This window comes from Dendropsophus ebraccatus, chromosome 5 (assembly GCF_027789765.1).
Source record: "Dendropsophus ebraccatus isolate aDenEbr1 chromosome 5, aDenEbr1.pat, whole genome shotgun sequence".
Classification (NCBI taxonomy): domain Eukaryota; kingdom Metazoa; phylum Chordata; class Amphibia; order Anura; family Hylidae; genus Dendropsophus; species Dendropsophus ebraccatus.
This window is the reverse complement of record NC_091458.1, coordinates 36,422,248-36,437,517: the sequence shown is the minus strand read 5'-3', so window position 1 is coordinate 36,437,517 and position 15,270 is coordinate 36,422,248. Positions and strand designations below refer to the sequence as shown.

Here is a 15,270-nt window from a genome sequence, read left to right as displayed (position 1 = left end):
AATGTCACGTATCATCCCCTCCTTCCAATTATCATAGTAGAAGACCAGCCATTTCTATATCCCATTAAGGCGTATGAAGGTAACAGGGGGAGGAGGGGGGATACTCCTTTGAGGACCATAAAGGAAATTTAGGGCTGGACTATCTTTATTGGTAATAGAGGAAATTTAGGGCTGGACTATATTAGTAATTTGTGGGTTACCAATAAGACGTTGCCTATTGAATAGATAAACAGATCGCTGATCTCAGGGAGACCAGTCAAACGATAACACTGCTGGCTGCTAGTGAAAGCGCTCAATGCAGTGAAATCCTAGGTGCATTGCCTCCTGTAAAACATGAATATGTAAAAGAAGAGCCCATGGAGCCTCATTGAAGAGTCTCGAAACACAGGACTAGGCAGATATCCCTCTGGGAAGGACCCAGCCTAGGGGTGGCTCCTGTAAGGAACCCACCTTGGTTTATCCCTTGTCATTGACTTATAGGGCCACTTAATATGATAGTTTTAGTGGTTTCCTTACAGGAGCCACCCCTAGGCTGGGTCCTTCCCAGAGGGATATCTGGCTAGTCCTGTGTTTCGAGACTCTTCAATGAGGCTCCACGGGCTCTTCTTTTACATATTCACCCTACTGAATAGATATCATCCTACAAACCTAAGAATTTTACTTTTCTCTATTCCCATCAATACTTGTCATTTATTCCTTTCATAATTTTTTTTACCCATTTTTTACCAGTACTGTTGTATGTTTGTATACTTTTTTTTTTTACTTTACAGAAAAGATTATTTATTTCCGAATAAATCATCTGTCATCGCTGCTGTGTTGTGAACAGATCCTATACCACTAGCAGCAGGACATAGGGGTAGCGAGGCATTGTGTAAGCTCTCGGTGCCTGCGGGGGACTATAGGCATCTTGCATAAAATGTGTTTTGTGCGTGTGACCCTAATGAAGTGTAAATGAAACAATGCTGTTACTGCTGGGATGCAGAACTGTCGGGGAGATGTGGCCCCTGCAGCTGTGACCAGTTAGTGACTACATGTGGTAGGGCCAGCCGCCTTTATACTGGGGCTTTACTGATGACATGGGCAGAGGGAGTGGTTGCAGATGCCATCACTTAAAAGAGGTTATATCAGGGGTGTGAGAATTTGGCTGCACATAATGAATGGATATCTCTCCCTGGGGTTCCAGCACTTTGTCCTTCAGGATATTCCTTCCCACTCTGCAGCTAAGGACACACTGCTGTGTACAAGTCATTTTGCAGGAAGCTGGTGAGGAGAGAGGAGCTCTCAGTATTGCTGGATAGCTCTCTGGTGCAGGAGAAACTTTCAGCACTCCCAGCCTGGGGACCAGGGAGGACACTTCTTACTGGAGCCTCATCCTTTCATTGATCATTATTACTACTACTAGTGCTGCGGGATCTAGGGCAGAGCTAGTACAGCTCACATAGACATGTTAAGCTGTGTTACTGTGGCAATGCTGTGCTTGGTGTTTGGATGCCTGATGCTGACAGGTAGGTTCATTCCTCCACATCTGGGCTGTAGGATCAGCTCTATGTATATGAGCACATCTGGTGGGAAGGAAGACATGCTTTATTTAGCAAACACAAACTTATTTATTTCATATTTTGGTGTCAATATTTGAATGTTTAAATCTTGTAATAAGGCAACGTAGTTACGTAACAGATGTGGGACTACTAGTCGCAGCATGCCTTGCACCAATATTTCATACCAGGTGTAATAAAGCAGCTGTGGACAACATAGTTACCCAGCAGATGTGGTACTACTAGTAGCAGCATACCCTGCACCAAAATTTCATGCCAGGTGCGATTCTATAGCTGCAATGTCTAGTTGTATAAAATGTAAATATTTTTATGTTAGGTAAATGTATAGTGAAGACTAATGTTACTAGGAGAACGGTTGGATACATTTAATGATGGTATGATTCTGGATGTATTACATAGTATGATTCAGGATACAAGGCAAAGTATGATCCTGGATACATGACATGGTAAGATCCTGGATATATGACATGGTAAGATCCTGGATATATGACATGGAATGATTCTGGATACATGACATGGTATGATCCTGGATACATGACATGGTATGATCCTGGATACATGACATGGTAAGATCCTGGATATATGACATTTTATGATCCTGGATATATGACATGGAATGATTCTGGATACATGACATGGTATGATCCTGGATACATGACATGGTAAGATCCTGGATATATGACATGGTAAGATCCTGGATATATGACATGGTAAAATTCTGGATATATGACATGGAATGATTCTGGATACATGACATGGTATGATCCTGGATATATGACATGGTAAGATCCTGGATACATGACATGGTATGATCCTGGATACATGACATGGTATGATCCTGGATATATGACTTGGTATGATCCTGGATACATGACATGGTAAGATCCTGGATACATGACATGGTATGATCCTGGATACATGACATGGTAAGATCCTGGATATATGACATGAAATGATTCTGGATACATGACATGGTATGATTCCGGAATACATTGTAGAATACATATTTTGGACACATCCCATGGCATAAGTCAGAATACATTACACACTATGATTCAGGATACATAACATCTGTGTTCCCATCTTGTTCTTATCTTGTGGCTCCAGCTGCCATCATCCCCTGACAGTCTCTCCAGCTGTTGCTGTCCAGGCATGATGAGAGTAGTAGTTGTAGTTTTGTTAACGCTGGAGAGCCTCAAATTTGGCATCACTGCATTATATGGTATGATTTCCTTCTCTGATAGTTTTGGCATTATTTGGAGTTACAGTAAGTGCATCCTAAGCTTTAGTTAAGCTGATAGTATTTGCTTGTGCTTCTTGAGGTACCAGAGAGGCGTGTGAGGTTGTCTGAAGATCTTTGTCTATTCCCTGGCATAAGGTGTGCAATGTTATTCCAAAGGTTACTTTTTGTGGCAGGGGAAGGCTAGTGGGGATTGTTTGTTTTTATTGTATGTTTTATATTATTGTGATTGATGATCTTTATAATTGTGGTAACTGTTGGGTAGTGTGGTGTTTTTACTACTGGAATGTGTTAGGAATAACCTGTATACATGCTGTGTAGTCATCAGTCTATTTGTCTATCTATCTATCTATCTATCTATCTATCTCCTATCTATCTATCTATCTATCTATCTATCTATCTGTCTGTCTGTCTGTCTGTCTGTCTGTCTATCTATCTATCTATCTATCTATCTATCTATCTATCTACTACTACTATCTATCTATCTAACTACTACTTCCATAATGTTGGGAGTTGTAGTCTGGAGAGTCTCAGGCTGAAGACCACCATTATAGGAGGCGTTGATCCACAAGGTTCACTTTGTAACAGGTTTTCTGACATATTGAGAAACCTGTATGCTATAGGCTACCTAACTACATGCTAGCTACTACAGTAGGTGTGCCAGGTATGTTGGTAAGGGTCTTTCCGATTTGGGCCAGGTATTTAGATACAAAGCTAGGTCAACAAACTAAAGCTGGCTATACATGATGGAACCAGGCAACCATCCCAGGATGGAAAGCCACCAGAGGAGGGGGTGTCCACCAGCGACTTACCCCTATCTCCCCATTACAAACATATCCACACTCTACCAACCCATGTGTTAATGTTTATGGGAGGTCAGGAGACATAGCCGTCTGCCGAATAAGTATTGCTAGCTGATATGTATGGAAAACCATCTTCCGACTCCTTTTTCTAGGAATGCATTTTGCCATAGAACAATGAAGCTGACTTAGAGAATTCCTTCTGACATCTATGTAGAAGTCTTTGTCACTGCTGGACCAGATAAGCAGCTTTGATTCAGAGGAAGCCGAGTGTATCAGTATAGATTAGTCGGTTTACATTTCCATTGAAGCCAGAGCCAGAATATGATATAAACAATGTACCCAACGTGTCGGAGCTATCTGGAAGCAGATCTTTATGAGGCCTGGATAGGAGCGGCTGTGGATGTGTTTATTCAGAAGCATGCCTTACAATTACCCAATCTCTGTCCATGCAGCACAATGCCAGACACAAAGCCCAGGGATGTTTCCAGTTATAATTCCATCGCTTACAGTCTAATTACAGCTCTTGGCTCATTGTAACCTATGTGCTAATTCCGTAACCCAAAGGAAAAACTTTCCCAGTTCCATACAGTGCAAACATCTCGCAAATCATCTTTTCTATCAGAGATGCTAGCGGCAGTCCGTCCGCCCAGTCAAAGGGAACATTGTGGTTCATTCCATGACATTAGTTCATAGAGTTCAGTCGTTTTTGCTGGGGCTATTAGATCATCTCCCTGTGGTGGGTTATTTACTATGGCAAAGTACTACAGGTGCAAAGTAGATGCAGAAAAGTAGGGATTCTGAGAGGGATGTAATAAAATTAAACTTAGCATATATGTATTGTGTACAGGCATTGTATTAAGGATATACAGTCTTGCCAATTGCCAAACTACAACTCCCAGCATGCCCTCGCAGATCGATTGAATCAGCAGTGATTTTGTGTTCTTGACTGGTTAAATAGTGACCCTGTAGATTTAGGATATTGTTCACACATAGGAGTTTATGCTACGGTTTCATTTTTTTATTTTGATTTATTCTTTATACAATTTTCAAAAAGTTTTGACCCAAGATATTCCAAAAGTTTTGATTGGTTGGGGTCTGAGTGTTCAGAACCCTATAGAGCTCCTCTCTCCCATTCTCTTTCTTCATTGAAGGAGACAGAGTTCATAGAAAGCCTATAGGACGCTCGCTCTAGCAATCTTACTAGCTATTACAACTGTCAGAAACAATTGTCCCATCACGCTAGGACAGTGGTAGGGAACCTTGGCTCTCCAGCTGTTGCAAAACTACAACTCCCATCATGCCTGGACAGCCAAAGCTTTAGCTTTGGCTGTCCAGGCATGATGGGAGTTGTAGTTCTGCAACAGCTGGAGAGCCAATGTTCCATACCCCTGTGCTTTTGCAACAGCTGCTATAGAGTCTCATCTCATCAATGTAAAAGCCTGGCCTTCCCATGTCTCCTGTCCTAGACCCCTGTATGTGTGACATTGGCTATTGGGGTACCGTTTTGTTCCGTGCACATAAATGGGCAAACAGCATGCATGGCTTCATAGGCTTCCATAAAACTGACAGTGTTGGTAATGTTAGATCCAGGGTGATGGATAATGTATCCACTAAATAATATGGAAGTGGAAAACCACAATGTAGCCAAGTCATTTTGCAGTTGACCAATTTTCGAATAAATTGTCTTCAATGAAACATGGAAAAGCCTTGTCTTCCAGCCACACCTCTGATTCCTGTCATTATACCCCAGCTCTCTCATGTCACAGCCTGTCCCGACTTCTCCTCTGTTCCTGTCTCTCCTACGTAAGTGGACATCCCTGTTTTTCCTAATTACCTTAAATAGGCTTTTTCCTGATATCAAAAGGAAATGACTTTCCCATATCCTTGGCTGTGTTCTTCCCAGTCCCCTACCTATAAATAGCTCATCTCCTTCCTCTTACCTGAGTGCATTGCTCTTTGTCCCCTGTGTGTTTCCACTTTGATTTCCTCTAACACTCCATGATACTCAGGCCTGACCTGCCGTCTTTTATGTAATATCTGGGCTCACCTTCCTTGGGATAGGAGAAGCAGGAAGTCGAGCTTCCCACCTTCCTTATTCCTAGCACATTTCTGGACCTCAGAACTTCGTTTCTTGTCAATGACGTTAAAGGTTTAACTATTTTCATGTAATTTGCTGAAAGACGTGTCTGTGGGCAGTAACCTTTTTTAAGTATTTTTATTCTATCTGTAATCCAGTTAACTAAGTAGACAATCCGAACTGCATGTTGGAGTTGTGCATAGTGTGTACGGATGAATGGTGGATCTTAGAGGCAAATAATCCTCTCATAGAAACAATGACTGGTAATACATTTGTTAAACAGCATGCGATAGAAGACTGCATTTCATGCAAATCCATAAGGAAGACCCTCAGTTGACCATGCCCAAATTCCTATGAACACTGTATTACAGATTAAACCGTAATGCAGCTGTATACTCAATTCGACATTCATAGGGCTATCTTACCTTTTACATAGGGCTATCTTACCTCCTACAATAAGAGTGATGATTTGGCTATCATTAATATACCTTACCAGCTAAAATTAGGTTATACGTTATATGAGGCCTTTTATATAAGCCACTTATCCTCCATATGAACGTTCCTAAGAACGTTTATCCCTTAATTGCCCTTTTAAGAGCAACAGAAATAAATGCCCACCGCAAATATGGCGAGTTATAAACGATTGTTCCCTTGACTATTCACCTCTTGATCATTGCCCAGTGTAAGTGTGCCATTTGACTTGCTATATTAATCGTTGCTTTCAATGGTCTCTATTACACGGTCCAACTCTTACTGTGAGATCTTGTAGATGGGTGTTTGCTTAAAGAGCCCATTATAAGGCTCAACCATTGCATGGGGATGGTATGAACAATCCTTCCATTGCCTTCCATTATTCATCAGCTGCACATGCTATTACATGGGGAGATATGTGGCCAATGAATGAAGATTTTTTAGCGAGTCAAGAAATCGGATGGTTGACCACTGCCCTATTACACAGCATTTCAGCTGTTAACCATTCCATATAATAGGACCCATAGTACTATGCATTGAAACACTTTGTTGTCTCATACTTTGTATCCAGCATTCTATTATCTGGACTTGAGTAATAAGACAAGAAAGAGACTGTCCTACCAAAATTAACAGGTCAACCATGATCAGAATAATTCCATTTCTGATCGTTTTTGTATTATAGTTGACTACCATTTTGTTTTTTACATATCCTGGAAACCCCATAAGTTCTTATTATCTCATGAGTATATCACATTAAGAAACATGGTAGTAAGATAGTTGACATGTATTTCCGGGACTGGATTGTGCATCCACTGTCTACATTTTAATGGATGATCCTGATAGTGGTCAGGGTTATTTAGGAACATCCTGTTTGAATACCATGGCGGCTTACTATATCCAGATAGGAGAGGACTTATAGACCTTTCATCAAGTATTTACTTCCTCATAGAAGTGTCTTTTGCATGCCGTGAATACCTGGATCCAATCCAAGTTGGACCCAGTTTTGGAATACTGTTTCTATTCTTTTCCTTTTCCATGCATGTGGGACTAGGGTAGCCCTCCACAGGTTTACACCATCATGCAAAAGAAGCTTATCTGGAGCCCACTCCTCCAAAGTCCTCTACCCAAATGTTCTAGTGATCTTTATGGTACCTCCATCCTTGACTATACCATGGAAAACCTCAGCTGTAGCCCACTCCTTCAAAGTCCTCTACCCAAATGTCCTAGTCATCTCTATCGTACATTCATCCTTGACTATACCATGGAAAACCTCAGCTGTAGCCCACTTCTCCATAGTCATAGGCCTCTATCTAGATGTCCGAGTCATCTCTATGGTACCTTCATACTTGACTCTACCAAGGAAAACCTAATGATTTTAATTCTAACATAAAGAACTGAGACTTCTATTCACATACCATGGATACAATATTAGTAAGCTTGGTGGACCTTGAATATTTTATTTTTTAAAATAAAGCCATGTTTTTCCCCAACAATGAGTCAACTAAATCATATGAAATCTAATGTAACCCCATTTGATATGGTAAACATTGGATTAACCAAGTTTACGTCATGACTCTGCAGCGACATTTACATTATTATCTGACTGTGGCTCATTGCTGGGCATTGTCGGACGTAGCTCCACAAGCGTGGGTGATGTTATCGATTGTCAAATTTCCCCCTCAGTTACTGAACTTGGAAACTTGGGGGAGGCAGAATATGATTTCAGCACATTGCTATAAATCCAGCAAGAAGGCGTAGGAGCGATTCTAGTACAGTATGTGACACGGCAATACCAAGAAATGTGGTCTAATAGGAAAGCCACAGGCAGAACAGTATGTTTGTGACAAAACCGCAAAGAAATGAGTCATTAATTCCATAGACACCAGTCCACCTATCACTTCTATATGCATAATGAAACTTTCTGTAAAGTTGCTAACCAGGGAGAACTTTTTCGAACCCATCCTATAATAAGATGTGGTTTTTCCCAGGAAAAGTACAACATACTGTATTTTCAGTTAAGTATGAATACAGATAAGTCCTTCTTCATAGGGAAAAGGAATAATACCTCTAAAAGAGCTGAACCAGAATGTCCTCCAGAAGCAAGAGCAGCCTATCTGTTTTACAGGTTCTTGTCCCTCCTCGGCACAGAACAAGGTATTGGTTGGATACAGAGATTCCCTTACTGTTTCTGATTGAAGAGCTCTAGCAGTATATGGAGACTTATTTAGAATTACTGATTTACTGATATACTGGTATACTGTCCTCATCCCAATTACTTTGACGTGTAAGATCTCAGGAGCTCCATAACATTAGCATTTGTTGTATATTCTAACACTTCTTTACATGTTTAGGCTATGTTCACACACCATCTTTTTCTCGCTGTTTTATGGACGTCTTTTTGGATGCCCATCATTTTAATGGCAAAAGGCAGCCATCTTTTGATGATTATGACCACAAATAATGTTCATGAACATTATTTGCAGTTTTGCAGTAAAATGGCTGCGAAATCTCATTGTTGTTTGATGGGTGTGTTGGCAAAGCTGTAACCCAGATAGTCCAATGGGTAGCTTAATAGGACAACCAAAGGGTCACTCATTATAAGGAATTGAGTGGCAAAAGGGCTAAACTGACTATGAAATGTATTGTGTTGTGTGAATTGCGGTCAGTTCTTTGTGGCAATTGTACATTAATTTTCAATGTCACAAAGAAGAGTTTTTTTTACGATCCCATACCATCTAAATGCTCTTGAAGGTTAGAGCTCAGAACAAGATTTTAAGGAATCTCTGGGAGAATTTGAGACCTTTGCTCTGTTCCATTAGTCATATCTATAATAGTTATTGTTTATCTTGTAAACTCCAGGTTTGTCTGGGTAATGTCTGGGTAACACTCTGTGACTTCTGCAATGGATTTTCTGTTATTCAACTAAATGTATCCTTATAAAGTAGTCGCCGGTTTAGGCCAAGAAGAGATATCGGTTTCTTATTTTGCTATGTTATTTAAATTCCTTTTTAAAGCTAAACCTGAAATGATTGTTTAAATGTAATTATTAGAATATTAGTGATAGCAAAACTAGTATGATATCCTTGACTGACAAAGTAGCCTATATGCCAGGCATAGGGAACCTTGGCTCTCCAGCTGTCGCAAAACTAAAACTCCCATCAAGCCTGGACAGCCAAAGCTAAAGCTTTGGCTGTCCAGGCATGATGGGAGTTGTAGTTTTGCAACATTTGGAGAGCCAAGGTTCCCTAACCCTGGGTGGGTGATTGCCATCTACCTTTATGGGCCATAATGGTGGCCCTCTACAAGATCATGTCTGTTACTGTATATGATATACAGTAGTAGCGCCATTTCTTAGGTAATGCTGGTGAAAACTTTTTTATTATGGAGTCAGATATTTCTTTTAGGCTAGTGGTGTTCCACAATGATCTTTTGTAGCATGGTGTTCATAGTAGTTTCTCAACCATCTTGGAATTCTTATGATTGTCACCACTTTTCCCATTTGGGTGTGTTCACACTGAGGAAAAGAGTGTGGAGTGGAATCCCTGCCACGGACTCTGCTCGGAACTCTGCCTGCCTCACTGTCTCAATATTATGTATAGGGCGTCTCCGCTCTCTGCTCTGTCAAAAAAATGACATGTCAATTCTTTCAGCTGAGAGCCACGGAGAGTGGAGGCACCCTATGCTTAACATTGAGACAGTGAGGCAGGCGGAGTTCCGAGCAGAGTCCCTGGAGGGGATTCCACTCAGAATTTCGGCCTTTTTTTCCTCAGTGTTAACACACCCTTTAAAGGGGTAGTCCACCCAAAAAAAAATTTCTTTCAAATCAACTGGTACCATAAAGTGCCAGAGATTTGTAATTCACTTCTATTAAAAAATCTCAAGTTTTCGAGTACTTATCAGCTGCTGTGTGTCCAGCAGGAAGTGGTGTTTTCTTTCCTGTCTGACACAGTGCTCTCTGTTGCCTCCTTTGACCATGTCAGGAACTGTCCAAAACAGGAGCAAATCCTCATAGAAAACCTCTCCTGCTCTCCAGACTCGAAATAATACAACTTCCTGTTGGGCATACAGCAGCTGATAAGTACTGGAAGGCTTGAGATTTTTTAATAGAAGTAAATTACAAATCTCTGGCACTTCATGGCAGCAGTTGATTTGAAAGAAAAAAAATTTGGGTGAACTACCCCTTTAAGTGAAACATTGTGGTTGTGGTGACCCATCCTTTTACAGTGTCCTAACCTTTGTGTGACTTACAGAGATTCTAAAGTGTAGGAAACCCTTCTTTATATAACCTATGATAGACTTCCGAGTGGCGGTGGCTTAGTGGTTAGCACCATTGTCTTGCCACGCTGGGTTTCTGGATGCAAATCCCACAAAGGACAGCAATGAGTTTGCATGTTCTACCCACGTCCGCTACAACACTCAGATAGGTGAATTTGGTACAGTATTTAGATTGTAAGCCCCAATGGGGGCAGATTTTAAATGCAGCATATGTTGGAACTATATGAAAAAAGGAATTCTTATTATTCCTCCATTACCCAGTGATTTAAATAAGTACAGTGCAATGCTCAATTTCCCCTGTGGTGGCGCTGCTGGGAAATTAAACTGCCAGTTTTCTCATCAGATTATAAGATGGGATCAGGATACTTGTAATTAGCTTATTGTCAAGGGACCCTTCTGACAAGTGGAGAACCCCTTTATTGAATTTCAATGACCTCCATAGCATTGTGTTGTCATGTGATCTGTACATATTTGTTGTCTCTCAATAACAAGACCGTAGCTTGACTTTGGTCTCCCTGGATGGTAATGTTGGGTCGAACTGTAGTATTACTGCTTGCATATTCTTAGACTTTAGTGTGCGACTCTGCAGTGTGACATAACCATATAAATAGCCAACTCAGTAGATTGATGTTCTTGGGCTCTTGTCCAAACCAGCCACTGGTTTATGAGCTAGGTGATGACATTTATGTTGTATACAAGTAAATGAAGTAATAATTTATGCAGTTAGGCAGCAGACGAACATCCCTCATATCACTGAACCTCTGTACCACTCGCTCAATACTGCTGTGTGTCCCTTAAGCTGGAAGCCAACCGTGACGGCAAGCTAACCCAAGCCAATGCCAATCTTTACAGCACTTCAAGATTACTGCCAACTAATGTAGTTCCTCATGCCATTACACCACCTAAGTCTTACTCTTACTTTCTGGTTAAAAAATTTAATTGCCACTTAATAGGAAACAGTTATCTATTTAAGAGAACAGGGACTACAAAGAATACATTTTGCTGTGGAGGACCAACACTGTAATTCTTAGTTTTTCCTGAGGAGGTGCTGCAGAGAAGTTGAACACGTTTTACTAGGTTCCAGCTTAGGGATCAGCTAAGGGTCCTATTACACGGAGTGATTTTTAACGATTAACGACTAACGATAAACGACCGCAAACGAAATTGTTTATCGTTAACCTGAAATCGTTCACCATATTACACAGAACGATGGTCATTAGTTACAATTGTTACTGCGATCGTTATTGTGATCGTTACTATGATCGTTTATTCCTTCTGATCCCAGCAAAACAATGAACAATGTGCAATTACACTGAACGATTAGTGAATAAATGCGGAACTTGAGTGAAAGAATGTGGAATTACAGCAAACAATTAACAAATGATTAACGATAATTTTAGGTTCAGAGCTAAATCAACGATCAACGACATTAAAAACGATTTTTCGATCGTTGCCTGCAATTACACAGAATGATTATCGTTTACATTCGATAATCGTCTCGTGTAATAGGGCTCTTACTGTCCACAAACACTTCTAAGAAAAATAAATAGTTGAAAGTGGACAAGCCCTTTAATTATCAATTAATTCAAATCAATGACTCCAAATATTTCAAATGTGAAAATGTGTAAACAAGCAATTAGAGCTTTTCTTTTGCAGTTTCCTAATTGACTAACCCTGTTTGAGTGGAGATGTTGACCTCTGACCCCTGTTACTGTTACCCATTTACTAGCGCCTTCCTCATTTAATGGTTTGGAGATGAGCTAATTCTTTGCTATTGTTGTAATTAAACATCCTCCAGTATTTGTGGAATTCTCTGTGTCATTTGTGCCTGTAATTAATGATGGGACTTTATCAGCAATAAACAGATTCCTGGAAGCTTTCTCATGCCCTTATTATAGGCCGTATGTTCTTACATGTTGTTTGTAACAGTTTGCATCGCTGAAGCTAGTTGTCATGTTTGGTTCCTTTGTTGCTGCCTTTTTTGGTGTGTTCATGTTTATTTGCTTTCTGTTATCAGCCATATTTGAAGGCGGTCAATCCGTCATGTATGTATAAGTTGTATTTATGAATCGTATAGTTGTATTATTAAGCGACCAGTATTTGGGCTCTACTTGTCTATGGTTGTCAAGGTTTGTCATAGGACTATATATAAAAGCTCTGTACAGAGTGTATGTAAGGGGCATAAAGAGGATGGAGCTGAGCTGCAGTAACCCAGCATGGCCACCACATAATGCATGGCGCTGTCTGCTTCTGCTCTGTTGACTCTATACGAAAATGCTTTGGTAACTAGTTGATCTGCAGTGGTGCCCAGGTGTCAGACCTCCACTGATCAGAAGGACAGGCCAAAAGTCCTTGAAATCAGCTTTAATTTTCAAGATCTATTCTTGCTGTCATTGATTTACATTGTCCACATGCTGATAACATGTACACGGTTGAGAGCATGTACAATTCAAATGTTTGATCCATTTTATAACTCTTTAGTACACTAAGTAGTATTGATAAACTTACAATCTATTAGACAGTGCCTAATATAGTTAGACATATAATTATGGCGGGTCTGGAGCTCTTTTATTACACCCCAATACAGTAAGAGAGAGTTCCCCTTCTCTGTCTAACCGCATAGACACCGCAGTTGTTATTGACATCAGTATCTAATAGGTTAAATGGGTGTGATAGGAGTTATCTCTGATCCCAGCTATTCCATGAACATGATAGTATTACATTACTGCCAGCTGTCACTGCTGATATTGCTGCCCCTGCCATTGTCTAGTTGTAAACACACCATCATCCCTTTCTGTCAAGTCGCCAGAGATTCATCTTACTAGTTTTGGCTAGGTTCACACAACGTATATTTTCGTAAAACCATGGCCGTTATATAAGTTGCGAAAATATAAGTTACCTTTCTGTCTATGGGATCCCGGCCAGAGCGTGTACATAGTATATTCTCCGGCCGGGATCCCTAGCAACGCCGCAAACAACTGACATGTCAGTTTTCTGCGGTTGCAGAATCCCATGTCAGTGCACACTATGGAGCGAGCGGACCCGGCCGCTCGCTCCATAGCGTGCAGTGGAGTCTTCTGATGCAGGCACGCACGGATGTGGCCGCATCAGAACTCTGTGGCCAGAAAGATGATTTTTTCAGAGACCGGCTGTTCCGTGACCTGGCCAGGTCACGGAACGGCCGGTCTCTTACGCTGTGGGAACATAACCTTTACCTGTTTTGGAATCAATGGGTGGCAAGTAATCCAGACACAATTCCTGCACTTACAGTGGTTCTCTCAGACTCCTTGTCTATCTCTTATCCTATCCGATATCTTAACTCCCCATTCAGAAGACCAGGAAAGTTGGGCTATCTGTTGTCTGGTAGATTACCTTTCTGTCTATGGGATCCCGGCCAGAGCGTGTACATAGTATATTCTCTGGCCGGGATCCCTAGCAACGCCGCAAACAGAAAGATATTTTTTTTATTTTTTATTTTTTTGCAATTTATTGAGCTTAGTATGTTATTTTAGTATGTTATTTTGAGCAGATGCCACCACTAGATCCCCGTGCTGGCTGGTTGTGGTAATTTCTTTTATGTTTTTATTATTATTATTATTATTATTATTATTATTATTGTTGTTGTTGTTGTTGTGCCATAGTCACTAGTCTCCTTCAAAGAGGTTTTTGCATATTGTGGCAAACAAAGTCACCACTAAACCACTAGCTTGTCCCTTGACATGACATACAATTTACCTTCACAATTATAAGGTTCATTCCTATCTTAAAGGGGGTATTCAATATAAAAACTCCCTTTAAATCTTTTTAATAGTTGTTTTCTACTTAATCAATGACTACCTGCTGGCCCATAAAATTTTTATAGCTTGTGGTCTAGGATTATGACCGGCTTTAGTTTTCTGGTCGCACATGCTCAGTTTCAGCCTCCGTTGTTATAGAAGGCTGAACTGTTTGTCTATGAAACAGCAGATGTTGGGGATTAAGATGCGGTGAGAGACTAAGCAGCTAGGGAGTGCCATAAGAACTGTGTGAGAGGCTGGAGACAGCTGTGATGAATGCGGATGTGAGTCGCAACCAAGGAAATAAAAGGGCAGAACAGCCTGGAGTTGGTGGCAGCAAAGCATGATGGGAAATGTAGTCTGCTATCCTCATGGGCTGCTGAAGCCCTGTCCACTCTTGCCGCACTGAGAAGGAGCACATAGGGAGCAACAGTGCAAAATAAAGGGGATGATACATATTAAAGGCTATGTTCACACAATGTAAAAGTACAGCCGTTGTTGCAATTGGCAACAAAGGCCGTACTTTGTACGCATAGCTACACTGCATCTTCTATAGGATCCCGGCCAGAGCGTATACACATGGTATACGCTCCAGCTGGGATCCCAAGCGGCGCCACAAAGAACTGACATGTCAGTTTTCTGTGGCTGCTATTCATTGAATAGCGGCCGTAGGAAACCATGTCAGCGCACACTGGAGCGAGCAGCTGTGGCCGCAAGCTTTATAGTGTGCAATGGGAAGTTCAGATGCAGGCACGCGCAGATGTGCCCGCATCAGAACTCTGCGGCCATAAAGATCATCCAGCCGGTACTGCAGTACCGGCCGGGATGATCTTTGCAGAGATCTTTGTGAACATGGCCTAAGGATGTGGGATTAAAGGGGTTATCCAGCAAAAAAAAAAAAATTCTTTCAAATCTGCTGGTTTCAGAAAGTTATATAGATTTGTATATATTTACTTCTATTTAAAGGGGTTGTCCAGCGAAAATCTTTTTCTTTCAAATCAACTGATATCAGAAAGTTATATAGATTTGTAATTTACTTTGTTTAAAAATCTCCGGTCTTCCTATACTTAAT

General features: G+C 40.9%; 1 protein-coding gene across 1 annotated transcript in view; it reads left to right on the top strand.

Annotated features, from left to right (window-relative positions):
• Positions 1–1,174: 1,174 nt before the first annotated feature.
• FLT1 (fms related receptor tyrosine kinase 1) overlaps positions 1,175–15,270 on the top strand; it is a 49,332-nt gene continuing 35,236 nt past the window's right edge. The window contains exon 1 of the mRNA XM_069969871.1: positions 1,175–1,505. Coding sequence (XP_069825972.1) covers positions 1,445–1,505 — 61 coding nt within the window. The 5' untranslated portion in view covers positions 1,175–1,444. The remainder of the gene's footprint in view (positions 1,506–15,270) is intronic.